Here is a 25,922-nt window from a genome sequence, read left to right on the forward strand (position 1 = left end):
TAGCAAATTAATGCACAGAGCTTGATCTATAAATTTATTTGAATATAAACATATAAATACATATTTAAAATCTATTAATCTAAAACTTACATTTTTATAGGAGAAATGAAATCCATGAGTGATAATACCTACAAAAAAGGATAATATTGTTAGAAATAAATAACATAAAAATACACATTTAAAATCTATAGTATTAAAACTTACATTTTTTAAAGGAGAAGATGAAAACAATGAATCATAATATCTAAAATGACAAGATAACATTGTGAGAAAGACTTGAGAAAATTTTAGAGAGAAAGAAGAGAAATGAGAGAGTTTTTGAAAGAATTGAGAGAATGTTAGGGAGAAGGAAGAGAGTTTTAGAGAGAATGAAGAGAGTTTTAAAAACTTGTGCAGCCACTTTAGATAGAGACTGTATTAATTTTGTTTATATAGGGAAACAAAAATGTAACTAGGTTAAAATTTACGATGTTGTAGACTTCTTTTAAAGTCTAATAAAATTAAAATTTTGGAGTAGATTTTACTATAACATAGTAGACTTTTTTAGAAGTCTACTATAATAATTTCATTATTGTTGCTTATTCTTTATTATTTTAATAATTTTAATATATGATTTACTAAATTTATTTCTTTATTTTTTAATAGTTATAGTTTATGATTTCATTTTCTTATTTTTAAAGAACTTAACTTAGTTTAAATATAATGATTTTTTGTAAAAAAAATTGAAAAATATAGACTAAAAAGACGTCTTCAAATAAATAGACTTTATTGTAGGTCTACGATACCCTAAACCACAAATTTCAAACCCTAAATGTTTTGCTTGATAATCAAAAAGTCTCAATTATACAAAATATAAACTAATAAACATTAATATGCAGATTTAAGTTAATAAACATTAATATGCAGATTTAAGTTAATAAAACAAAATCAAAACAAAATCTAAAATCTAACCCTATGAAATCAACCACTAAAAGACATAACATGTTAGAACCTTTTGTTTCTAAACTATGAACATTGTCTAACACATGATAACCAAATTAGTATATATTCTTCAAAATTGTTCAATTATATGAAATTTTAATTTATTTACTTCATATTATCCATTATATTGATGATTAGTTAAAAATATCACAATAATTATTTTTATACATTTTCAAAATTAAGTTATTAGATCAAATTAGAATGTAGACTCCAAAATAAGTCTATAAGGTAGACTTCGTAGGAAGTCTATATATATGTAGACTTCTTTTATTACGTGTAGACTTCCGAAGGATAAAAACGTAAAATATATTTCTGTTTTTTTGTTTGGTCATAAGGATTAAATAGTACTTTCACTATCCCTTTAGGTTGGCTTTGCATTTGACTGAAAGTGGGGTACACTTTTAGGTTCGGCTTGAATTTTTTAGCAAATGTCCCAAATATTAAAGTAATTTTGGATAAATTAATTTTTCAATAATTTAAGTTTTCAAATATTTTTAGATATTATCAAATATAAAAATTTGGTTTCTAAATTATATTTAAACTCCCTCCGTTTCAAAAAGATACATATTTTAGAAAAAAATTATTTCAAAAAGATATATGTTTTACATTTTCGATGCATAAATTAATTGCAAATTGTAAACTTCAAAAAACCTAACAGTGTTTATAAAAATTTTATTGGTTAAAAGTTGTGGGGAATAGTTGATAACGTAAAAAAATGTATAAGTAACTAAAATTTGATATGTTTTTTTAATAAATGTGAAAAAACTAAAACATACATCTTTCTGGAGTATATTTTATTATTTCAAAACTAAATATACATATCACTTTTAGGTATTTTGATTATAGTTTGGATATATGAGTACCGATTTAGCTCTTAGTTCGGTTCTAGTATTTTAAATCCAAAGATGGAAAAGAACTGATTAGATATTTATGATTATTCAGGTCAGTTCGATGTGATTGTTTTGGTTCAAATAATAACTGTCATTGGTTGTAATGAATTTATGCAAATAAATTTTGTTAGCCCCAAATATTAGTTAAAAATTAAAGAATATCAAGTAAGTTTATCTAAATTTATTTAACATTTAAACCAAAAAAAAAGTTTATCTAAGCCAGTTTTATACGGGTAAGGCTGTATTTAGGTTTGGTAACGAAAAAAAAAACAGATAATTCCAATAAACATTGATCCTAATTCGTTGACAAAAGAAAACGTTCGTCGTTATTCAAGCCAACCAAAGTCAACGAAAGAGCAAAATGTGTGGATGCGGTCAATCTCTTTCACAATGCCACGTGTCATAATCTTAGATGCTTAACACTTTTACCACGTCAGCAAATAGCAACTCTCAATCTCGTTGTTTGTTGTCGTGGTCAACTTCGATCAGAAAGAAATACATAGACACCAGTCGAGCCGAAACGAACCAAATAGGTAGGAAGAGGAAGAAAAAAAAAGAACGAACAAACAGAAAAAACAATTTCACCAATCTCGATGGTGTCTCCGCTTCGTCAAGTTATACAGTACCTTTTCTCATTTTAAAATCTTTTTTTCCTTTAGTTTTCTTTGCTCTTTGATTGTTGTCTGAAGACGGTTTTGGTGTGTGTGTTTTCATTTTTAGGGCATTTATCAGTCGTAGACGGCGTAAGAAAATGGCGAGCGGTGGTGGTACCAGTAGCAAGGAGAAGAAAGGTTTCTCCGTAAACCCTAAAGATTACAAGCTTATGGAAGAAGTTGGAAATGGTGCTAGTGCTGTCGTCCATCTTGCAATTTATCTTCCTACCAAAGAAGTCATCGCCATCAAGTGTTTGAATCTCGATCGCTGCAACAGCAATCTGGTTCCTTTCTTAAACCCATCTCCCTCGTCTAGATAATTGGTTTGCAACACCAAAACTCTCGTTAGAGAGATGATGACCAACTGTTCTGTTTTTCTTATAAAGTTTTTAACCAGCTTATTAGTCTTAGATGATCGTTTAATCTCTAGTTTTGAAATTAATGTATTTGTTTTTGTTTTCGGTAGGATGATATAAGGAGGGAGGCTCAGACCATGAGTTTGATAGACCATCCAAACGTGATAAAGTCGTATTGTTCTTTTGCGGTTGATCATAAGCTATGGGTCGTCATGCCTTTCATGGCTCAGGGTTCGTGCTTTCACCTTATGAAGGCAGCATATCCTGATGGATTTGTAGAGCCTGCTATATGCTGTATCCTTAAAGAAACGCTTAAAGCTCTTGATTATCTTCATAGACACGGCCATATCCATCGAGATGTTAAGTCTGGGAACATACTACTTGATGATACTGGAGAGATTAAGCTAGGCGATTTTGGTGTCTCTGCATGCCTTTTTGAAAACGGCGATTGGCAACGTTCAAGAAACACATTTGTTGGTACTCCATGCTGGTTGGTTATTGTCGTTTTTCTTCAATCCGGTATTATTAAGCTTCACACTTTGCTCTCTACTCGACCATTTACATGTAATTTCTCATTTCTGTTTGTAGGATGGCACCGGAAATCATGCAGCCAGGAAGTGGATACGATTCCAAGTAAGTTCTTATGCTTCTCTGCCTGGTCCCTTTGTAGATAGTGTTGTGATTGGTTGGTTTGGTCTTCTGTACCTTCATTACAGGGCTGATATTTGGTCTTTTGGAATAACTGCGCTGGAGTTGGCTCATGGTCATGCACCTTTCTCAAAGTATCCACCCATGAAGGTATTCAATATTTTTCATATTTGTACTTAGAGTTGAGAGCAGATCTTATTCCTTTTCTTCCCTCGTAACAGGTACTCTTAATGACGATTCAAAATGCTCCCCCTGGCCTTGATTATGACCGTGATAAGAAGTTTTCAAAGGTAACTTGTGTTAGATTCTTATGTTTATTTTCCGTTGCAAGACTTGTTCTTAACTAAAACATGTTCAGCTGTGCCCCAGTCCTTTAGAGACATGGTAGCGTTATGTCTGGTGAAGGATCAAACAAAAAGGCCAACCGCTGAAAAGTTGTTAAAACACTCGTTTTTTAAGAATGCAAAGCCTCCAGCGATTTGTGTGAAAAAGTTATTTGCTGATTTGCCACCTCTCTGGACACGTGTTAAAGATCTTCAGGTTTTCCTTGCTTATCTCTTCTCCGAGCTTGCTGTACTCCTCATGTTATGCTCTAATTCATAAGAGTCGTTGTATGACAGGATAAGGATGCTGAGCTTGCTTTGAAAGGACTTGACCAGGAAGCTATATCAAAGGTTACAAAAGTTTGAAATTGTGACTTAAAGACTCGAAATTGCACAAATGCTTATTAGAAGGTACCTTTCATGGCAGAGTGAATACCAAAGAGGAGTAAGTACTTGGAACTTCAATATTGCAGATTTGAAAGAACAAGCAGCTTCGGTAAGCTATTATTGCTTTGATAGTATTTTTTGAGATACCACTGGTTGCCATTAAATAATATTGTGGTTAATTTCTTTACCTATTTATTTTTTTGTGTGTGCAACAGCTAGATGATGATGACATCCTAGAAGAGGGTATGGAAGAAGATGATTATTTTGTCCAACAGTTGCGTAATAAGACCAGTGACAGAGGACAAGTGCTCTCAGAAGATATCAACGGAAAGGAAAAAGTTTCAGATTCTTTCAGTTTAATTGCTTCTCCTGTTGAACCAGCAACGCCAAGTCCAAAGCACGGTATCCCACAGGCCAAGGCTAAGTCAGTGAGAGTCCAGGCTCATGAGAGTGGACCACAGAAAGGCCATGTTTATGCAAGGTTTGCCATTAGCTAATTGTTGTGTTTAGAGATGATTGGATTACAATATTCCACACATCATGACTACTTTATCTTCGCAGGCCGGCTGCATCATCCCGTGTAGAACCTAGCTTTAGCGGAGCATTGAGTCTTCCAAAGCGTGCTTCAGAAAACAGTTTCTCAGCTCCTAGCAAATCTTCTGGAGGTGAGCAAGTACATTTGCTGCAATGCAGCTTATTATTGTTTTTTTTGTTGCTTAGAGTGGTGTGTTCTCTCTCTCTCTTGATTAGGATTCCGTGATTCTCTGGCTGACAAGTCAAAGGCTAATGTGGTTCAAACCAAAGGAAGATTCTCAGTAACATCAGAGTACTTAGATCTTGCAGGGGTTGGTTTTATGATCTTTTCCTATTTTAGGATGTTTCATTTCTCTACGTTATCAGTGGGGAATGATGACTCTCCTTACCTGAGCTTACTCATACTCTTTAATCTGTAGGCACGCCCTTTGAGAAAATGTACCAGTGTTGGTATACTCGAATCTAAAATGGTTAGTTTTGCTAACGCATTTAGTTGGTTTGTTTTCTGTCTCCTAATCTTACCATTCTTTTTGTTTTTCTTCCGGCAACAGCCCATCAAGGAGTTAATTAGTCGTCCTGCGTCTCCTTCGCCTCCTTCGTCTCCTTCGCCTCCTTCGTCTCCTCCGTTCATCATGCCTCAACTTCAAAATTTGGTCCTTCAAACTTCAAAACAACAGGTGTGAGGAAAAAAAAAACACATTTGCATTGAGACATGAGTTTGTATTTTGATTGTACAGCTCTCAAGTTTTGTTTTGTCGTAATGTAACTTCAGGAGCTTATTATTAATCTACTGAAAAACTTACAAGTTACTGATGCAACAGATGGTAAGATATACACTTCAAATCTTTTTGTTTGTTATAGTGTGAAGAAGTATAAACCTCTCATCCTCTTGCTATAGGCTCTCAAAATGGAAAGTTAGCACTTTTGCCTCGAGGATCTGACATCAATGGAAGTGTAAGTAGATTTGTCAACTTTTTTTGTTGGGATTATTGACTTGATTTAAACCTCTTATGATGTCTCACAAAATCACAGGTTGTTGAACCAATATCTTCAGAGAGAGAAAGATTACTGCTTAACATGATCTCTGAGCTTCAGTCTAGGTTGTTATTCCTCGTCTGTCAATCAAATCTTTCTTTATAGAGATCAATGTGTTGTAGTCTTTCTAATTGCTTTATAAAACTCAAAATTTATTTTAGGATGAAAGAGGTGACTGAAGAACTTGAAGAAGAAAAGACAAAACACGCACAAGTATGTTAACACTCTTGATCTCAAAAATAAATCCTTTAACCAAGCGGGGACGGCTCAGTGGCCTTGACGGAGCTTCGGCTCCAATACAGACCCGGGTTCGAATTCCACTGGCCACTGGGGAAAAAATTTAACATATAGGCTCCCCAGCGTCCGGTGACCGAGGCGTACTCCGGCGGACACCCACTTTGGTGGGGGCTAGGATACATCGAATTATTCAGAAAAAAAATGAAATAAATCCTTTTAAACGTCACAGTATCGGGTGATTCAAAGAATATGCTAGTAATTAAAACTCGAAAACTAAAGAGTTAATCTTATCTCTGAACCAATCTGATCATATCTTGTGTGTAATCAACAGCTGCAGCAGCAATTGAAATCACTACTGAGCTACGCAGAAGCTTATGCAGAAGAGTAAAAGTATAATTTTGTACTAAAACACAGGGGGGGGGGGGGGGGGGGGGGACAGATTTGGTCCTGTTCTATGTGCAGAAGCAGACAACATCGGCCATTTGTTTCTCACCGGTGTCTGGAACTTTTGCTCTCTTTTGTTTTTGTTTTTGGGTTGTAAATGAAACTTATTACATTTGTATTGCATCCACCAGATTCTTTTACTAATAATCTCATGGGAGTGATTCATAAACACATTTGTTCTAAGAGAAAAGCTCAACGCTTGGTTGCTACCATTTCAATTAGTTTGCTCCTTTAATAGCAGAGTTGTGATTCATTTTCTTATTACATGGAAACAATCTTACATAGAATGAAAACTACAGAACTCACTTTACCTTCATTCAACTCCTTTAGCTAAATCAAATGTTGTCAAGCCTTCAAGAATCAACTCACTTGTGGTTCCAGGTATGTTCTTCTTAGACCGCCTCCACCGCACCAAATACACAACCATGTACACAGCAATAATGATTAATACGGACACCGCACTAGTAGAGAAATACCACACTGTATCTGGAGATATAACCGACATTGAAACCAAGTAAGAAACATATAAGGGCACTGCAATCCACATGAACCACCATACATATCCTTCACCAGCTGGTAACAAACAGAACGCCATGAAAACTGCTCCAACGAAAGCCATACTATTCACATTCCGGAGAACATAGAAATATTTATGATTCATCACTATAGTACCAACACTCTTCTTGCTTTCCTCAGCTGCATTTTCTTGGTATACACCGCCTGGTGGCTGCAAAGCTGTTTGATAAGTAGTTGTGATTATTAGTGCGGCTATCACTAGAAGCGCAGCTCGTGTTCCTTCTGATGTCTGGTTCCTGTACCGTGCTGTCAGTGTGAACAAATGCTCTGTGAAACCAATCGGAGTTCTCAAGATTTCCGACACTTTCTTGGGTTTTGGCAGAGAGTTTCCGGTCTTACCTCCCGATTTTCTAACAATGTTTTCGATGTTTCTGTTCGTTTGATGTTCCCCCTGGTTCTGTAAGATATCTAGAGCTGTTAAACCGATCCGGTTACGAACGTTTAGGTTAACCGCATGACATTTTACCAACAGCTTCACTTCTTTGAATCTGTTGTGATATGCTGCTAGGTGCAAGGCTGTGTTACCGTCTTGGTCACGTTTGTTTAAAAATTGCATCTCTAGCGATTCAGCGTCTGCTTGACGCAGTCTCTGAACCCATCCCAAGAGCAGTTCAAGCTCTTCGTACCTGTCGTTTAAAACCGCGATGTGTAGAGCGGTTTCACCATTGACGTTAGCATCTCTAATGCAACCAGGACAAGCTAAGAGAAACTCTGTCATGAGATCAGTCTCTCCTCTTCCCACTACTTGATGAAACGGCGTCGTGCCTTTATCCAAAAAACAAACTATTTCATCATTCATAGTGATGCCAAAAGAAGGAAAATAAAAATGAAATCAAGTAAAATGGTTGGGAAAGAGTATTATGAGTCAGATATTTGGTTAGTAATAAATACAGAATAGAGTTATACGCACCTTCTCTTCCTGGAAGGCGAACAAGGTTAGGATCAACCTTGAGTAAACTTAGAACCAACCGTGTTTGACCTTCTTCTATTGCAAGATGCAATGGACTTAAACCATACGTGTTAAGTTTTCTAGCAAATGATGGCTTTAGATTCATAATCTCCATGGCTAAAGGAAGGTTCCCAGAAGCAGAAGCTACATGAAGAGGAGTGTTGATGAACGGTACTGCATCAATGCTTTCAAGAATGTATGGATTCTCATGGATAACCTCATACAATTCATCGATGTTTCCGATTTGAGTTACTATCAATCTTGGATCCATTGGAGAAGTGTCAAGAACAAGAAGAAGAAGAAAGAAGAAATGAAAAAACGTGGATTACTTTGATAATTTATGGATTTTTATCGTATGAACAAGTATACAATATAAATATGTGAAATCGTATAAAGAAGTAATTTGTGTTGTCTCATTAGAATAGCATAAGCTCCCTATTTATACAAATAGAATATCCTAAGATGATAAGGACTAGGACTAGTTACATCATTATCCTAAGATATATAGGATTTATCCCTAATAATATGATCCATCGTTTGTTTAATGGAATGGGTTTGATTTGACTTTGGCTTAAGCCAATAAAAGACAAACACTACATGAACTCAGAAAGAGACTACAAAAGTCTTCTCTAGGGAAACAAGAAGTTATGACTTATCTATTAATTTAAGAGAAACTCAATCTACTACCAACCCAATACGTTTTATCAATCTGAACACAAAAGTCTTCTCTTTCTTTTTTCTTTTTTCTTTTAAACATATTACAAAAAAATGGTTCAGTTAATATTATTTTATTTTAATGTGTGCTTATAATTTTGAAAATATAAAACTTGTTCATCTGATTTGATTGTAGACTAAATTGGTCTAATTTCTCTGAATTTTTCTTTTGATCAAATCGTTCTCTGAATTCTAAAATTAAAAACCAATCCAGTTATAAACAAGCATTTGGGTTTAATCTCGGTTTAAATATACTACTCACCCCATTCCATATTACTTGATGTTTTATTCCAATGCACACATATTAAGAATTTTATCAAAAGTATCATTAAATTAAAATTTTAAACTAGTTTATTTAATTATAAATAAAAATAATAAAAATTTAATTGGCTACACAGTTTTTATAAAGTTAAAGTTATATAGATTTGTGCAAATATCATATATAATGAAATAACAAAAATTCTCGAAACAATCAAGTATATTAAAATGGAGGGAGTATTTGGTTTGTGTAAATACATAGACAAGCTATTTTACACACATATAACAAACTTTTGTAAGTTGTAGCCTAGGCATGGACGTTTGGTTTCAGTTTGATTTTGGTTCGTTTTTCTTTGTTTTTTGTTTTTGGTTTTTGTTTTTGAGTTCTAAGAATATAGGAAACCATTCGGTTATTTTTTTTAAATTATGTTCAGTTTCGGTTTGGTTATTTTTATTTTTGATTTAGTACGGATAAAATGTTAAAAAAATTGGTTAATATCCAATAATATTTTGAGTCTAATTCGGTTCCAGTTTGGTTCCGGATTTTTCGAATAATTTAGGATAATTCGGGTTAAAATCTGAATTTTAGATTTTTTGAATAATTCAGATAAATTTAAATATTTGGGATAAAAGATTTAGGATTTTGGTTCTTTCAGGTAGTTCAAATAATTTTAAATATTTCGGATGAAAAATATCCCGGTAATCCATTTTTTGATAATTCAGTTTCTACATAGTATTTTTATAGTATTTTTATAATATTTGGTAAAACAATATGACAACAAAATGAAGAATCTATCATAGGATATGCCCCAAGTTGGAAACTCAGAACCTTTGTGGACAACATATGTAAGCTGAATATTTGGTAATTTTAAAACTTAATTCTTTTTGATAATTTTAAAACTTAATATAACTAATAATTTAGGTATATATATGAACTGTATTTTGGCTATTTGGGTATTCACTCGGTGTTTTGGCTTTCCATTTTTAAAAATATAAGAATCGTTTTCGGTTCTGATTTGGTTATCGATCTTGGTTTATATGCCGTTGCGTATTGTGTAGCCCATGAGATTCCTACACAATGAATGTTTTTTTTTGTTTAATGCTTTCGTCTTAGAGATTTACTCTGAACACAATTAATTGTTCAGCAAAATTGAATGCGTGAGAGAAGCTATTCCTACAGGTGGTATAGGAGCTCCAGCTGAAGTGTCCGCCCCTGGATTCGAGCCTTGGCCACTGCGGAATTTACATATGGACTGCAGCATCCGAGACCGAAGACCGTTACACGGTGAGCCACATGGTGACGCCCTGGCAGCGTCCATGCTCACTTCGGTCTCTAGTCTGGACCACCTCGGTGGAGCCAGGATAATCGGTTAGCAAAAAAAAAAAAAAAAAAAAGTGGAGTCAGACTTGCGAAGCGAAAGAGTCAACCTAACATGTCTTATGGAAGTAGAAAAATTTAATAAGGAGACGTGATTATGAAAGACTAATATGTTTGCAAATTTAAAATTCATGGTTTGATGGAATTGTAGGGTAAGAATACTAAGAAAGTTTATGTAGCTTTGAGTCTTGGTTTACAAGAGAAGAAAAGAAAGATAAATAGTACGATCATTGAGAACCCTGAAAAATATGTTGTGAGCCACTACAATTGTAAAATTACAGTTCTAGAGATGTTTGTTTTGTTTGGACTTATTAAGGATAAATATTTTGTGTGTGTGTGTGTTCACATATATATCGTTTTCTTATATGTAGCAATCTTAACCGGACTTTAAAAGAAAAAATGGTAACCGGACTTCATCATTTGTATATTTGCTTGTGTCTCAATTCTGATTTAAAAAAAAACAGAATTAACGTATGCAATTCTACTACGACTGGATATTTAATATCTATCTATATATATATATATATCTATCTATATAAAGTATGGTTTGCTTTCTCCTTAGAGAGACACCTAGGATGCCACATAGGAAATTCAGTTCACAGAATTGTGCCACGTGTCCAAGCGTTGCGTTTCATTTAATCGAAGGTTTAATGGATTTGGGTTTCAATTTGTATACAGGTTTTATGTTCAGAATGGACCCAAACAAAATAAAGAGCAACTCGATATGTAATGAAACGCAACGTTTTTGATTTAGGGATTAACCCATTCTTCGTCTCCGCCATACGAGAGCTAAACTCGATCTATGGTTTCGAAAGAGTTCTTTCATCTTCTTCCTAAAAATTCTGAGAGTCAATCAGTTACAGGTTCATCTTCTTAAAGTCAGTTGCTTAAATCCATGACCCACAATCTCTCTTCAATGCAATCATTAATATGGGAGGCGGTGGAATTGCGACAATAAAAAGGTAGGCTTTCATGCTTTGAGAACGATCTCCTTATTCATTTTCACAAACCATTAATCTTATTCTGAGTAGAATGGCTAACATACAATCTTCCTTTCCGATTTGAAGATCGGACACTGCTCCTCCACCTTAAAGTGCGGTTTCTCCATTATTGGGAGGCTAGAAACGTCCGACGCGGTGGAGAACTCATGGGAGTCGATATGTTGCGACTTGATTCCCAGGTTTGTTTTATTCCTAAGCTTGAGTTCATAACTGGATTTTTTTTCTTTATTACATTTTTAATGTTTCCGTTGTCTTCCGGTTGCCGGAAGAAAGTTGGATTCAGGCCCAGAAAGATTGATTCATGGCTGATTGAGTAGTATATTGCATGTTTCTTTTGTTCTTTCAAGCTGAGACTTAACGAAGAAGAACAAGAAAAATAAGAGTAAAAGCATGTAAGAAGTGTTTCGTTCTCTCTTTTCTTTCAATTTGTCACTTTTGTTGTTTGCTTTAGCGATGGTTTGTCTTATGTTTGCAGGAAGACGGCCCAACAATCCCTGTCGTTAAGCTTTTTCCATCTGGAGAGTTTCCTGAAGGTGAAATCCAACAGTATAAGGACGAGTAAATTTCATACAACTCTATTTAGCTTTAAGGGAATATTTTTAATACGTTTTAGTATGCAATATGCATGTAGATATAGTCCATACAGCTTTTGTTTTTGCTTCTGCTGAACTTTATTAGATTTTAAGACTATGGATCTTGATCTCTGTATTGTAGCAATTTGTGGAGAACAACATCCGAAGAGGAGAGAGATTTGGAGCGTTTGGAGAAAGCCAATATACAACTCTGTACGCTAGGCTGCAGAAGTTCATAGCGAGGTTGATCTCTTTAACATATTAAATGACAACAGATTATTTTTTCTCCTGGAATATTTTATTATTTTTATTCATAAATTTTCAGGTTAGAAAATATGTAAGAAGCATAGTGAAGCCTGGAATGTTGATGACTGATGTATGCGAGACACTTGAGGATATTGTTTGTAAACTTATATCAGAGAATGGTCTGAAAGCTGGTATTGCTTTCCCTACAGGGTGCTCTTTGAATTGGTTGGTTTCAACTTTCTCTTCCTATCCACAATTCACTATTCTTCTTTAGTAATCATGTTCATCTCTGATGTTTTTTAACTTCCAGGGTTGCTGCTCATTGGACACCAAACTCCGGAGACAAGACTGTACTTCAATACGACGATGTTATGAAAGTGGATTTTGCAACACATATCGATGGTATGACTGCAAATTTTAGTTTCGTTTCTCCTCTGTACAAAAGTCAGATTGAAACTAACATCTCTTGGATTTTTGCAGGGGACATCTCTCTGTATGTGGGCTATATATTATATTCTCATACTGCGCCTTTTGTTTTTTTCTGTTTGATTTAGTGATTAGTGGTGGGAACTATTTTCTAAGGTATCATTGCAGTTTTCTAAAATCTGCTAGCCATATTTATCTTATGAGAGTTGGTAAATTTAGACATTAACAATTACTGGCAGGAGTTGTTCAAAAAAAAAATTACTGGCAGATATACACTGAGTAGAGTCATAATTTTTGTCATGTACACTCTCTTTTGTTCGAGGTAAGATATTTTTTCTTAGAGGAGCTGATGACATATACTATGTCATTTTTGGGGTCTTTGCTAATAATTTTGAGTGCCTGTTTTAGTGGGTAGTGTTTTTTTTTTTAGAAATGGCTTTCAGTTCACCCAAAGCTCATGGAAGAACCTTTAGATGTTGCTGAATGATGATTCATATAATTCACCGGTGGGTCTAGACAGAAACGGAATTGTCCTTCTGCTATGGGAGAATGGTACTTTATGTGGCTCCATAAGCCCTGACGAATTATTTTCTTATGTGTCCCTTTTCTCTAAAGAGCATCTCAGTTAAAGGCTTCTCTGATCCAGCCAGGAAGTGGATACGATTCCAAGTAAGTTCTTATGCTTCTCTGCCTGGTCCCTTTGTAGATAGTGTTGTGATTGGTTGGTTTGGTCTTCTGTACCTTCATTACAGGGCTGATATTTGGTCTTTTGGAATAACTGCGCTGGAGTTGGCTCATGGTCATGCACCTTTCTCAAAGTATCCACCCATGAAGGTATTCAATATTTTTCATATTTGTACTTAGAGTTGAGAGCAGATCTTATTCCTTTTCTTCCCTCGTAACAGGTACTCTTAATGACGATTCAAAATGCTCCCCCTGGCCTTGATTATGACCGTGATAAGAAGTTTTCAAAGGTAACTTGTGTTAGATTCTTATGTTTATTTTCCGTTGCAAGACTTGTTCTTAACTAAAACATGTTCAGCTGTGCCCCAGTCCTTTAGAGACATGGTAGCGTTATGTCTGGTGAAGGATCAAACAAAAAGGCCAACCGCTGAAAAGTTGTTAAAACACTCGTTTTTTAAGAATGCAAAGCCTCCAGCGATTTGTGTGAAAAAGTTATTTGCTGATTTGCCACCTCTCTGGACACGTGTTAAAGATCTTCAGGTTTTCCTTGCTTATCTCTTCTCCGAGCTTGCTGTACTCCTCATGTTATGCTCTAATTCATAAGAGTCGTTGTATGACAGGATAAGGATGCTGAGCTTGCTTTGAAAGGACTTGACCAGGAAGCTATATCAAAGGTTACAAAAGTTTGAAATTGTGACTTAAAGACTCGAAATTGCACAAATGCTTATTAGAAGGTACCTTTCATGGCAGAGTGAATACCAAAGAGGAGTAAGTACTTGGAACTTCAATATTGCAGATTTGAAAGAACAAGCAGCTTCGGTAAGCTATTATTGCTTTGATAGTATTTTTTGAGATACCACTGGTTGCCATTAAATAATATTGTGGTTAATTTCTTTACCTATTTATTTTTTTGTGTGTGCAACAGCTAGATGATGATGACATCCTAGAAGAGGGTATGGAAGAAGATGATTATTTTGTCCAACAGTTGCGTAATAAGACCAGTGACAGAGGACAAGTGCTCTCAGAAGATATCAACGGAAAGGAAAAAGTTTCAGATTCTTTCAGTTTAACTGCTTCTCCTGTTGAACCAGCAACGCCAAGTCCAAAGCACGGTATCCCACAGGCCAAGGCTAAGTCAGTGAGAGTCCAGGCTCATGAGAGTGGACCACAGAAAGGCCATGTTTATGCAAGGTTTGCCATTAGCTAATTGTTGTGTTTAGAGATGATTGGATTACAATATTCCACACATCATGACTACTTTATCTTCGCAGGCCGGCTGCATCATCCCGTGTAGAACCTAGCTTTAGCGGAGCATTGAGTCTTCCAAAGCGTGCTTCAGAAAACAGTTTCTCAGCTCCTAGCAAATCTTCTGGAGGTGAGCAAGTACATTTGCTGCAATGCAGCTTATTATTGTTTTTTTTGTTGCTTAGAGTGGTGTGTTCTCTCTCTCTCTTGATTAGGATTCCGTGATTCTCTGGCTGACAAGTCAAAGGCTAATGTGGTTCAAACCAAAGGAAGATTCTCAGTAACATCAGAGTACTTAGATCTTGCAGGGGTTGGTTTTATGATCTTTTCCTATTTTAGGATGTTTCATTTCTCTACGTTATCAGTGGGGAATGATGACTCTCCTTACCTGAGCTTACTCATACTCTTTAATCTGTAGGCACGCCCTTTGAGAAAATGTACCAGTGTTGGTATACTCGAATCTAAAATGGTTAGTTTTGCTAACGCATTTAGTTGGTTTGTTTTCTGTCTCCTAATCTTACCATTCTTTTTGTTTTTCTTCCGGCAACAGCCCATCAAGGAGTTAATTAGTCGTCCTGCGTCTCCTTCGCCTCCTTCGTCTCCTTCGCCTCCTTCGTCTCCTCCGTTCATCATGCCTCAACTTCAAAATTTGGTCCTTCAAACTTCAAAACAACAGGTGTGAGGAAAAAAAAAACACATTTGCATTGAGACATGAGTTTGTATTTTGATTGTACAGCTCTCAAGTTTTGTTTTGTCGTAATGTAACTTCAGGAGCTTATTATTAATCTACTGAAAAACTTACAAGTTACTGATGCAACAGATGGTAAGATATACACTTCAAATCTTTTTGTTTGTTATAGTGTGAAGAAGTATAAACCTCTCATCCTCTTGCTATAGGCTCTCAAAATGGAAAGTTAGCACTTTTGCCTCGAGGATCTGACATCAATGGAAGTGTAAGTAGATTTGTCAACTTTTTTTGTTGGGATTATTGACTTGATTTAAACCTCTTATGATGTCTCACAAAATCACAGGTTGTTGAACCAATATCTTCAGAGAGAGAAAGATTACTGCTTAACATGATCTCTGAGCTTCAGTCTAGGTTGTTATTCCTCGTCTGTCAATCAAATCTTTCTTTATAGAGATCAATGTGTTGTAGTCTTTCTAATTGCTTTATAAAACTCAAAATTTATTTTAGGATGAAAGAGGTGACTGAAGAACTTGAAGAAGAAAAGACAAAACACGCACAAGTATGTTAACACTCTTGATCTCAAAAATAAATCCTTTAACCAAGCGGGGACGGCTCAGTGGCCTTGACGGAGCTTCGGCTCCAATACAGACCCGGGTTCGAATTCCACTGGCCACTGGGGAAAAAATTTAACATATAGGCTCCCCAGCGTCCGGTGACCGAGGCGTACTCCGGCGGACACCCACTTTGGTGGGGGCTAGGATACATCGAATTATTCAGAAAAAAATGAAATAAATCCTTTTAAACGTCACAGTATCGGGTGATTCAAAGAATATGCTAGTAATTAAAACTCGAAAACTAAAGAGTTAATCTTATCTCTGAACCAATCTGATCATATCTTGTGTGTAATCAACAGCTGCAGCAGCAATTGAAATCACTACTGAGCTACGCAGAAGCTTATGCAGAAGAGTAAAAGTATAATTTTGTACTAAAACACAGGGGGGGGGGGGGGGGGGGGGGGGGATTTGGTCCTGTTCTATGTGCAGAAGCAGACAACATCGGCCATTTGTTTCTCACCGGTGTCTGGAACTTTTGCTCTCTTTTGTTTTTGTTTTTGGGTTGTAAATGAAACTTATTACATTTGTATTGCATCCACCAGATTCTTTTACTAATAATCTCATGGGAGTGATTCATAAACACATTTGTTCTAAGAGAAAAGCTCAACGCTTGGTTGCTACCATTTCAATTAGTTTGCTCCTTTAATAGCAGAGTTGTGATTCATTTTCTTATTACATGGAAACAATCTTACATAGAATGAAAACTACAGAACTCACTTTACCTTCATTCAACTCCTTTAGCTAAATCAAATGTTGTCAAGCCTTCAAGAATCAACTCACTTGTGGTTCCAGGTATGTTCTTCTTAGACCGCCTCCACCGCACCAAATACACAACCATGTACACAGCAATAATGATTAATACGGACACCGCACTAGTAGAGAAATACCACACTGTATCTGGAGATATAACCGACATTGAAACCAAGTAAGAAACATATAAGGGCACTGCAATCCACATGAACCACCATACATATCCTTCACCAGCTGGTAACAAACAGAACGCCATGAAAACTGCTCCAACGAAAGCCATACTATTCACATTCCGGAGAACATAGAAATATTTATGATTCATCACTATAGTACCAACACTCTTCTTGCTTTCCTCAGCTGCATTTTCTTGGTATACACCGCCTGGTGGCTGCAAAGCTGTTTGATAAGTAGTTGTGATTATTAGTGCGGCTATCACTAGAAGCGCAGCTCGTGTTCCTTCTGATGTCTGGTTCCTGTACCGTGCTGTCAGTGTGAACAAATGCTCTGTGAAACCAATCGGAGTTCTCAAGATTTCCGACACTTTCTTGGGTTTTGGCAGAGAGTTTCCGGTCTTACCTCCCGATTTTCTAACAATGTTTTCGATGTTTCTGTTCGTTTGATGTTCCCCCTGGTTCTGTAAGATATCTAGAGCTGTTAAACCGATCCGGTTACGAACGTTTAGGTTAACCGCATGACATTTTACCAACAGCTTCACTTCTTTGAATCTGTTGTGATATGCTGCTAGGTGCAAGGCTGTGTTACCGTCTTGGTCACGTTTGTTTAAAAATTGCATCTCTAGCGATTCAGCGTCTGCTTGACGCAGTCTCTGAACCCATCCCAAGAGCAGTTCAAGCTCTTCGTACCTGTCGTTTAAAACCGCGATGTGTAGAGCGGTTTCACCATTGACGTTAGCATCTCTAATGCAACCAGGACAAGCTAAGAGAAACTCTGTCATGAGATCAGTCTCTCCTCTTCCCACTACTTGATGAAACGGCGTCGTGCCTTTATCCAAAAAACAAACTATTTCATCATTCATAGTGATGCCAAAAGAAGGAAAATAAAAATGAAATCAAGTAAAATGGTTGGGAAAGAGTATTATGAGTCAGATATTTGGTTAGTAATAAATACAGAATAGAGTTATACGCACCTTCTCTTCCTGGAAGGCGAACAAGGTTAGGATCAACCTTGAGTAAACTTAGAACCAACCGTGTTTGACCTTCTTCTATTGCAAGATGCAATGGACTTAAACCATACGTGTTAAGTTTTCTAGCAAATGATGGCTTTAGATTCATAATCTCCATGGCTAAAGGAAGGTTCCCAGAAGCAGAAGCTACATGAAGAGGAGTGTTGATGAACGGTACTGCATCAATGCTTTCAAGAATGTATGGATTCTCATGGATAACCTCATACAATTCATCGATGTTTCCGATTTGAGTTACTATCAATCTTGGATCCATTGGAGAAGTGTCAAGAACAAGAAGAAGAAGAAAGAAGAAATGAAAAAACGTGGATTACTTTGATAATTTATGGATTTTTATCGTATGAACAAGTATACAATATAAATATGTGAAATCGTATAAAGAAGTAATTTGTGTTGTCTCATTAGAATAGCATAAGCTCCCTATTTATACAAATAGAATATCCTAAGATGATAAGGACTAGGACTAGTTACATCATTATCCTAAGATATATAGGATTTATCCCTAATAATATGATCCATCGTTTGTTTAATGGAATGGGTTTGATTTGACTTTGGCTTAAGCCAATAAAAGACAAACACTACATGAACTCAGAAAGAGACTACAAAAGTCTTCTCTAGGGAAACAAGAAGTTATGACTTATCTATTAATTTAAGAGAAACTCAATCTACTACCAACCCAATACGTTTTATCAATCTGAACACAAAAGTCTTCTCTTTCTTTTTTCTTTTTTCTTTTAAACATATTACAAAAAAATGGTTCAGTTAATATTATTTTATTTTAATGTGTGCTTATAATTTTGAAAATATAAAACTTGTTCATCTGATTTGATTGTAGACTAAATTGGTCTAATTTCTCTGAATTTTTCTTTTGATCAAATCGTTCTCTGAATTCTAAAATTAAAAACCAATCCAGTTATAAACAAGCATTTGGGTTTAATCTCGGTTTAAATATACTACTCACCCCATTCCATATTACTTGATGTTTTATTCCAATGCACACATATTAAGAATTTTATCAAAAGTATCATTAAATTAAAATTTTAAACTAGTTTATTTAATTATAAATAAAAATAATAAAAATTTAATTGGCTACACAGTTTTTATAAAGTTAAAGTTATATAGATTTGTGCAAATATCATATATAATGAAATAACAAAAATTCTCGAAACAATCAAGTATATTAAAATGGAGGGAGTATTTGGTTTGTGTAAATACATAGACAAGCTATTTTACACACATATAACAAACTTTTGTAAGTTGTAGCCTAGGCATGGACGTTTGGTTTCAGTTTGATTTTGGTTCGTTTTTCTTTGTTTTTTGTTTTTGGTTTTTGTTTTTGAGTTCTAAGAATATAGGAAACCATTCGGTTATTTTTTTTAAATTATGTTCAGTTTCGGTTTGGTTATTTTTATTTTTGATTTAGTACGGATAAAATGTTAAAAAAATTGGTTAATATCCAATAATATTTTGAGTCTAATTCGGTTCCAGTTTGGTTCCGGATTTTTCGAATAATTTAGGATAATTCGGGTTAAAATCTGAATTTTAGATTTTTTGAATAATTCAGATAAATTTAAATATTTGGGATAAAAGATTTAGGATTTTGGTTCTTTCAGGTAGTTCAAATAATTTTAAATATTTCGGATGAAAAATATCCCGGTAATCCATTTTTTGATAATTCAGTTTCTACATAGTATTTTTATAGTATTTTTATAATATTTGGTAAAACAATATGACAACAAAATGAAGAATCTATCATAGGATATGCCCCAAGTTGGAAACTCAGAACCTTTGTGGACAACATATGTAAGCTGAATATTTGGTAATTTTAAAACTTAATTCTTTTTGATAATTTTAAAACTTAATATAACTAATAATTTAGGTATATATATGAACTGTATTTTGGCTATTTGGGTATTCACTCGGTGTTTTGGCTTTCCATTTTTAAAAATATAAGAATCGTTTTCGGTTCTGATTTGGTTATCGATCTTGGTTTATATGCCGTTGCGTATTGTGTAGCCCATGAGATTCCTACACAATGAATGTTTTTTTTTGTTTAATGCTTTCGTCTTAGAGATTTACTCTGAACACAATTAATTGTTCAGCAAAATTGAATGCGTGAGAGAAGCTATTCCTACAAGTGGTATAGGAGCTCCAGCTGAAGTGTCCGCCCCTGGATTCGAGCCTTGGCCACTGCGGAATTTACATATGGACTGCAGCATCCGAGACCGAAGACCGTTACACGGTGAGCCACATGGTGACGCCCTGGCAGCGTCCATGCTCACTTCGGTCTCTAGTCTGGACCACCTCGGTGGAGCCAGGATAATCGGTTAGCAAAAAAAAAAAAAAAAAAAAGTGGAGTCAGACTTGCGAAGCGAAAGAGTCAACCTAACATGTCTTATGGAAGTAGAAAAATTTAATAAGGAGACGTGATTATGAAAGACTAATATGTTTGCAAATTTAAAATTCATGGTTTGATGGAATTGTAGGGTAAGAATACTAAGAAAGTTTATGTAGCTTTGAGTCTTGGTTTACAAGAGAAGAAAAGAAAGATAAATAGTACGATCATTGAGAACCCTGAAAAATATGTTGTGAGCCACTACAATTGTAAAATTACAGTTCTAGAGATGTTTGTTTTGTTTGGACTTATTAAGGATAAATATTTTGTGTGTGTGTGTGTTCACATATATATCGTTTTCTTATATGTAGCAATCTTAACCGGACTTTAAAAGAAAAAATGGTAACCGGACTTCATCATTTGTATATTTGCTTGTGTCTCAATTCTGATTTAAAAAAAACAGAATTAACGTATGCAATTCTACTACGACTGGATATTTAATATCTATCTATATATATATATATATCTATCTATATAAAGTATGGTTTGCTTTCTCCTTAGAGAGACACCTAGGATGCCACATAGGAAATTCAGTTCACAGAATTGTGCCACGTGTCCAAGCGTTGCGTTTCATTTAATCGAAGGTTTAATGGATTTGGGTTTCAATTTGTATACAGGTTTTATGTTCAGAATGGACCCAAACAAAATAAAGAGCAACTCGATATGTAATGAAACGCAACGTTTTTGATTTAGGGATTAACCCATTCTTCGTCTCCGCCATACGAGAGCTAAACTCGATCTATGGTTTCGAAAGAGTTCTTTCATCTTCTTCCTAAAAATTCTGAGAGTCAATCAGTTACAGGTTCATCTTCTTAAAGTCAGTTGCTTAAATCCATGACCCACAATCTCTCTTCAATGCAATCATTAATATGGGAGGCGGTGGAATTGCGACAATAAAAAGGTAGGCTTTCATGCTATGAGAACGATCTCCTTATTCATTTTCACAAACCATTAATCTTATTCTGAGTAGAATGGCTAACATACAATCTTCCTTTCCGATTTGAAGATCGGACACTGCTCCTCCACCTTAAAGTGCGGTTTCTCCATTATTGGGAGGCTAGAAACGTCCGACGCGGTGGAGAACTCATGGGAGTCGATATGTTGCGACTTGATTCCCAGGTTTGTTTTATTCCTAAGCTTGAGTTCATAACTGGATTTTTTTTCTTTATTACATTTTTAATGTTTCCGTTGTCTTCCGGTTGCCGGAAGAAAGTTGGATTCAGGCCCAGAAAGATTGATTCATGGCTGATTGAGTAGTATATTGCATGTTTCTTTTGTTCTTTCAAGCTGAGACTTAACGAAGAAGAACAAGAAAAATAAGAGTAAAAGCATGTAAGAAGTGTTTCGTTCTCTCTTTTCTTTCAATTTGTCACTTTTGTTGTTTGCTTTAGCGATGGTTTGTCTTATGTTTGCAGGAAGACGGCCCAACAATCCCTGTCGTTAAGCTTTTTCCATCTGGAGAGTTTCCTGAAGGTGAAATCCAACAGTATAAGGACGAGTAAATTTCATACAACTCTATTTAGCTTTAAGGGAATATTTTTAATACGTTTTAGTATGCAATATGCATGTAGATATAGTCCATACAGCTTTTGTTTTTGCTTCTGCTGAACTTTATTAGATTTTAAGACTATGGATCTTGATCTCTGTATTGTAGCAATTTGTGGAGAACAACATCCGAAGAGGAGAGAGATTTGGAGCGTTTGGAGAAAGCCAATATACAACTCTGTACGCTAGGCTGCAGAAGTTCATAGCGAGGTTGATCTCTTTAACATATTAAATGACAACAGATTATTTTTTCTCCTGGAATATTTTATTATTTTTATTCATAAATTTTCAGGTTAGAAAATATGTAAGAAGCATAGTGAAGCCTGGAATGTTGATGACTGATGTATGCGAGACACTTGAGGATATTGTTTGTAAACTTATATCAGAGAATGGTCTGAAAGCTGGTATTGCTTTCCCTACAGGGTGCTCTTTGAATTGGTTGGTTTCAACTTTCTCTTCCTATCCACAATTCACTATTCTTCTTTAGTAATCATGTTCATCTCTGATGTTTTTTAACTTCCAGGGTTGCTGCTCATTGGACACCAAACTCCGGAGACAAGACTGTACTTCAATACGACGATGTTATGAAAGTGGATTTTGCAACACATATCGATGGTATGACTGCAAATTTTAGTTTCGTTTCTCCTCTGTACAAAAGTCAGATTGAAACTAACATCTCTTGGATTTTTGCAGGGGACATCTCTCTGTATGTGGGCTATATATTATATTCTCATACTGCGCCTTTTGTTTTTTTCTGTTTGATTTAGTGATTAGTGGTGGGAACTATTTTCTAAGGTATCATTGCAGTTTTCTAAAATCTGCTAGCCATATTTATCTTATGAGAGTTGGTAAATTTAGACATTAACAATTACTGGCAGGAGTTGTTCAAAAAAAAAATTACTGGCAGATATACACTGAGTAGAGTCATAATTTTGTCATGTACACTCTCTTTTGTTCGAGGTAAGATATTTTTTCTTAGAGGAGCTGATGACATATACTATGTCATTTTTGGGGTCTTTGCTAATAATTTTGAGTGCCTGTTTTAGTGGGTAGTGTTTTTTTTTTTAGAAATGGCTTTCAGTTCACCCAAAGCTCATGGAAGAACCTTTAGATGTTGCTGAATGATGATTCATATAATTCACCGGTGGGTCTAGACAGAAACGGAATTGTCCTTCTGCTATGGGAGAATGGTACTTTATGTGGCTCCATAAGCCCTGACGAATTATTTTCTTATGTGTCCCTTTTCTCTAAAGAGCATCTCAGTTAAAGGCTTCTCTGATCCAGCTCCAATAAAAGCTCTCAGTTACACACAATGTGTGCGCCCTAAGAAGTAAGGAAGCTGCGGTAGTTGTGTTTTGGAGTTTAAGCTAATTCTTTTATTTACTTGGATATCAGATTTTCAAAGCTTTTGTTCACAATATAATTTCTTTTTTGTTATATCAATTTCCAAAAATAATGGCTATAGCTAAATATATCTTCTCAAAGTAACACATATATCGGGAAGAAACTATCCAAATACAATTATGAAGCTTCTAACTTAATTTGACACAAATAAATCAATATCAAGGTTTATAAATAATTTAACTGATCAAAAATTATTTAACGATTTACTTAAAATATGTTACAATAAAAATATGTACTTAAAATTGTATATAATATATTTAATTAGCCAAACTCTTAAGTAAAATTTTATTTATTGAACAATATCTTCTGAAAATTTTTGTCAGATAAATTTATATATAATATATCCGAACTACATAAACTTATTGGATCTATAAACATATGAGCAATATCTTATAAACATTTTTCATATATAATTAACGATAAATTTATGTATACTATATCAAGCTATGTTAATTTATATCACAAAATAAAGTTCAACAAGACATAACAATAAACAACCTTAAATTATATATTATATTATTTTAGACGTTTAATCATTGGCAATTTTCATAAATAGACCATCTTCAAGTTTTAGTCACAAAAATAGACCAAAAGGAGAAATATCAAAATATTTCATTTAATAGGTAAAATGACACTAATACCCTAGATATATAAAAAATAAAAAAATAAAAAAATAAAAAAATAAAAAAATAATTTTTTTATAGTTTTAGATTATATGTTTTCAAATTCGATCTTTTTTATAATTTTTTTTTGATTTTTTTTTTTGAATTTTGTTTTTATTTTTTTTTTCAAATTTTCTTTTTGTAATTCGAAAATACTTCTTAAAACTATTTTAAAATTTTTATTTTCAAAATTTTAATATATATTTTCTATTTTATAAAATCTTAAACCACAAAGCCAAATCCCCACCCTTAACTCTAAACTCTAAGGTTTGAATTAGTTAACCCTAGGGGTATAAATGTATATTTACGTCTTTAATGATACATTTTGGTCATTTTGATTCTTAGAGTCTATATTTGTGATATAAACTTTTTTAGTGCCATCCTAGGAAATTTCCCTTTAGTCATTATATAAAATTATTTTGTAAGAAATTTGTAATATATGATCCGCGAGTTATGTGTTGAACACAATTGACTACTAATTTTTTAGGAAGCTATATTTTTAAAAACAATATTTGCTACGAACATAGTATAATAAATATTGGGAACAAAAAAAATTATTATATTTTCAAAAATGTAGTAGTCTATAAATAAATATATAAATTTCCAAAATATAATAATTCTCAAAATATAAAAAATTCTAACATAAATAAGTGAAATTTAATGATATATTTAGTTGAAAACAATCTAAGAAATAAGTGAAATTTAATGACATATTTAGTTGAAACCAAACTAAATGTTTGTAAATAATTTATTAAAATTTCTTGAGAATTTATGGTTATAATGTTTTTTTTTATTCATTTACCAGCCTTAGACGAGTTTTACTCTAATATCATTTTCAATCAATAATAGTTTTAAATACTTCAAAATTAATAAAAATTCATAGAAAATAGTTTTTATTATAACTTCCCGCCCGTAGGGCGGGCCTACCCTAGTATATATATATATAATAGCGTTTCTCTCACTCTTAAGCCATCCACGTCAGAAATTCAGTGATTCTGGACGCGGCACGTGTCTTCCTAAGCTGGTACGCTGCGTTTCGTTAATAGAGTTGTGCACATCGTTTGGGCTTTTAGTTTTGCTGGGCTTCGTGTTTACTTTGGACTTCTGTGCAATTCGTTTGGGTTTATTATCATATCTGGCCTTTTTCTCGTCTCCACCTTAGATGAAGCGCCACGTTTCAGTTAGGAGACCGTGTTCTTCTTCATCGCCTCTCCAGAACTTGTGTCGGTTAGGTCTTCGTAATAGCTCTTTCATCTTCTTCCTCAGAGACAGAAACATACCAGTTACGAATAATCATCTTAAAACCCTCCATTAATCTCACACACGATTCATATTCAATGTGATTTCTGAAAAGGTACGATTTCCTTATTAGAGAATCATCCTCTCATTCTTCCAAGCTAACCAGTAAACTACCACTGTAAGATATGGCTAGCGTTTCAGTCTTTCTCTCCGATCTGCAGACGGGCTGCTACTCCTCCACTGTTTAAGTGTGGTTGCTCCGGTTATGGGAGGCCAGGAATGTCCACCGGAGAGCTCATGGGAGTAGTGGATATGCTCCTTGTCGGTTCTCAGGTATCTTATTTAACTCGGCCTTTTGTTCATGAACATCGTTCTTTCACAATTTTTTTACTATTTGAAAAAACGAAGAAAATAATATTAGAGAAAACCAAAATTTATTTTATATATGACAATATTAGTTTGTTTTGTTATTTATATTGTTTGAGGAATAAGTTTAAAGATGTCGGATCGTATAAGGAATATTTCAAAATATTTATTTGTTAGTATTGTGAATATATAAATTTAAATCGTTCGAGAGAAATTAAGAGATGTGTTAACAACCTAATTAAAAATATTATTTTTGGTTAAATAAGTTAAGATCTAGAGACATTAATGTTTGTTACTATAAATAATATCACTTAATAAGAAATATCATTAATAATCACCTCATTTAAATTCTTACCATAATTTTTTTTGACATCAATTCTTACCATAAATAAGAGGAGAATTTAGGGTGTTTTGTTATATATAAATTCATTCGGCTTAAGGATAATGTAGGGATATCTAATTATATATAGTAGCGTTTGCCTCCTTCCTAGGCCCTCCACGTCGAAACTCGCCTCCTGTAC

The 25,922-nt window shown here is 34.4% G+C and overlaps 4 protein-coding genes and 2 long non-coding RNA genes across 13 annotated transcripts; 4 read left to right on the forward strand and 2 right to left on the reverse strand.

Annotated features, from left to right (window-relative positions):
• The first annotated feature begins 2,331 nt into the window (after nucleotides 1-2,331).
• Nucleotides 2,332-6,659, forward strand: LOC106358529 (serine/threonine-protein kinase BLUS1). Of its 2 annotated transcripts, none has more exons than XM_048768600.1 (19): nucleotides 2,332-2,493; nucleotides 2,592-2,808; nucleotides 2,991-3,370; nucleotides 3,469-3,513; nucleotides 3,597-3,678; nucleotides 3,750-3,818; nucleotides 3,898-4,068; nucleotides 4,149-4,202; nucleotides 4,279-4,347; nucleotides 4,454-4,719; nucleotides 4,800-4,903; nucleotides 4,989-5,083; nucleotides 5,192-5,242; nucleotides 5,324-5,449; nucleotides 5,545-5,596; nucleotides 5,671-5,726; nucleotides 5,805-5,872; nucleotides 5,969-6,020; nucleotides 6,376-6,659. In XM_048768600.1, exons 1-19 carry the CDS (start codon nucleotides 2,465-2,467, stop codon nucleotides 6,430-6,432), a joined length of 2,043 nt encoding a protein of 680 aa, XP_048624557.1. In that variant the 5' UTR covers nucleotides 2,332-2,464; the 3' UTR covers nucleotides 6,433-6,659. The 2 variants fall into 2 exon arrangements, with proteins under 2 accessions (XP_048624557.1, XP_048624558.1); XM_048768601.1 differs by having other exon boundaries at nucleotides 2,374-2,485.
• Nucleotides 6,660-6,687: 28 nt separating this feature from the next.
• LOC106374020 (ankyrin repeat-containing protein BDA1) lies at nucleotides 6,688-9,955 on the reverse strand. The gene is made up of 2 exons (XM_013814128.3): nucleotides 7,975-9,955; nucleotides 6,688-7,829 (listed from the first exon to the last, which is right to left on the reverse strand). The coding sequence occupies exons 1-2, from the start codon at nucleotides 8,282-8,284 to the stop codon at nucleotides 6,802-6,804; spliced, it is 1,338 nt and encodes a 445-aa protein (XP_013669582.1). The 5' UTR covers nucleotides 8,285-9,955; the 3' UTR covers nucleotides 6,688-6,801.
• A 230-nt stretch (nucleotides 9,956-10,185) lies between these two features.
• On the forward strand, nucleotides 10,186-12,182 carry LOC125592920. Its single transcript, XR_007328666.1, has 5 exons — nucleotides 10,186-11,325; nucleotides 11,431-11,543; nucleotides 11,634-11,756; nucleotides 11,840-11,897; nucleotides 12,079-12,182. It is a non-coding gene; the product is annotated as an uncharacterized LOC125592920 (long non-coding RNA).
• A 121-nt stretch (nucleotides 12,183-12,303) lies between these two features.
• LOC125592580 (serine/threonine-protein kinase dst1-like) lies at nucleotides 12,304-16,216 on the forward strand. The gene is made up of 19 exons (XM_048767834.1): nucleotides 12,304-12,407; nucleotides 12,493-12,584; nucleotides 12,663-12,675; nucleotides 13,224-13,277; nucleotides 13,361-13,442; nucleotides 13,514-13,582; nucleotides 13,662-13,832; nucleotides 13,913-13,966; nucleotides 14,043-14,111; nucleotides 14,218-14,483; nucleotides 14,564-14,667; nucleotides 14,753-14,847; nucleotides 14,956-15,006; nucleotides 15,088-15,213; nucleotides 15,309-15,360; nucleotides 15,435-15,490; nucleotides 15,569-15,636; nucleotides 15,733-15,784; nucleotides 16,139-16,216. The coding sequence occupies exons 1-19, from the start codon at nucleotides 12,304-12,306 to the stop codon at nucleotides 16,193-16,195; spliced, it is 1,635 nt and encodes a 544-aa protein (XP_048623791.1). The 3' UTR covers nucleotides 16,196-16,216.
• Nucleotides 16,217-16,404: 188 nt separating this feature from the next.
• On the reverse strand, nucleotides 16,405-19,982 carry LOC111212588 (ankyrin repeat-containing protein BDA1-like). Its single transcript, XM_022714146.2, has 2 exons — nucleotides 17,737-19,982; nucleotides 16,405-17,591 (listed from the first exon to the last, which is right to left on the reverse strand). Exons 1-2 carry the CDS (start codon nucleotides 18,044-18,046, stop codon nucleotides 16,564-16,566), a joined length of 1,338 nt encoding a protein of 445 aa, XP_022569867.1. The 5' UTR covers nucleotides 18,047-19,982; the 3' UTR covers nucleotides 16,405-16,563.
• Nucleotides 19,983-20,722: 740 nt separating this feature from the next.
• On the forward strand, nucleotides 20,723-23,224 carry LOC125592921. Of its 7 annotated transcripts, XR_007328672.1 has the most exons (9): nucleotides 20,723-21,086; nucleotides 21,192-21,304; nucleotides 21,395-21,517; nucleotides 21,601-21,683; nucleotides 21,840-21,940; nucleotides 22,023-22,168; nucleotides 22,254-22,345; nucleotides 22,424-22,525; nucleotides 22,609-23,224. It is a non-coding gene; the product is annotated as an uncharacterized LOC125592921 (long non-coding RNA). The 7 variants fall into 7 exon arrangements; XR_007328673.1 differs by having other exon boundaries at nucleotides 21,399-21,517; nucleotides 21,601-21,658; nucleotides 22,424-23,224; XR_007328667.1 differs by having other exon boundaries at nucleotides 20,725-21,086; nucleotides 21,601-21,658; nucleotides 22,424-23,224.
• The last annotated feature ends 2,698 nt before the right edge of the window (nucleotides 23,225-25,922 follow it).

Source organism: Brassica napus, chromosome C9 (assembly GCF_020379485.1).
Source record: "Brassica napus cultivar Da-Ae chromosome C9, Da-Ae, whole genome shotgun sequence".
In the NCBI taxonomy this organism is placed as follows: domain Eukaryota; kingdom Viridiplantae; phylum Streptophyta; class Magnoliopsida; order Brassicales; family Brassicaceae; genus Brassica; species Brassica napus.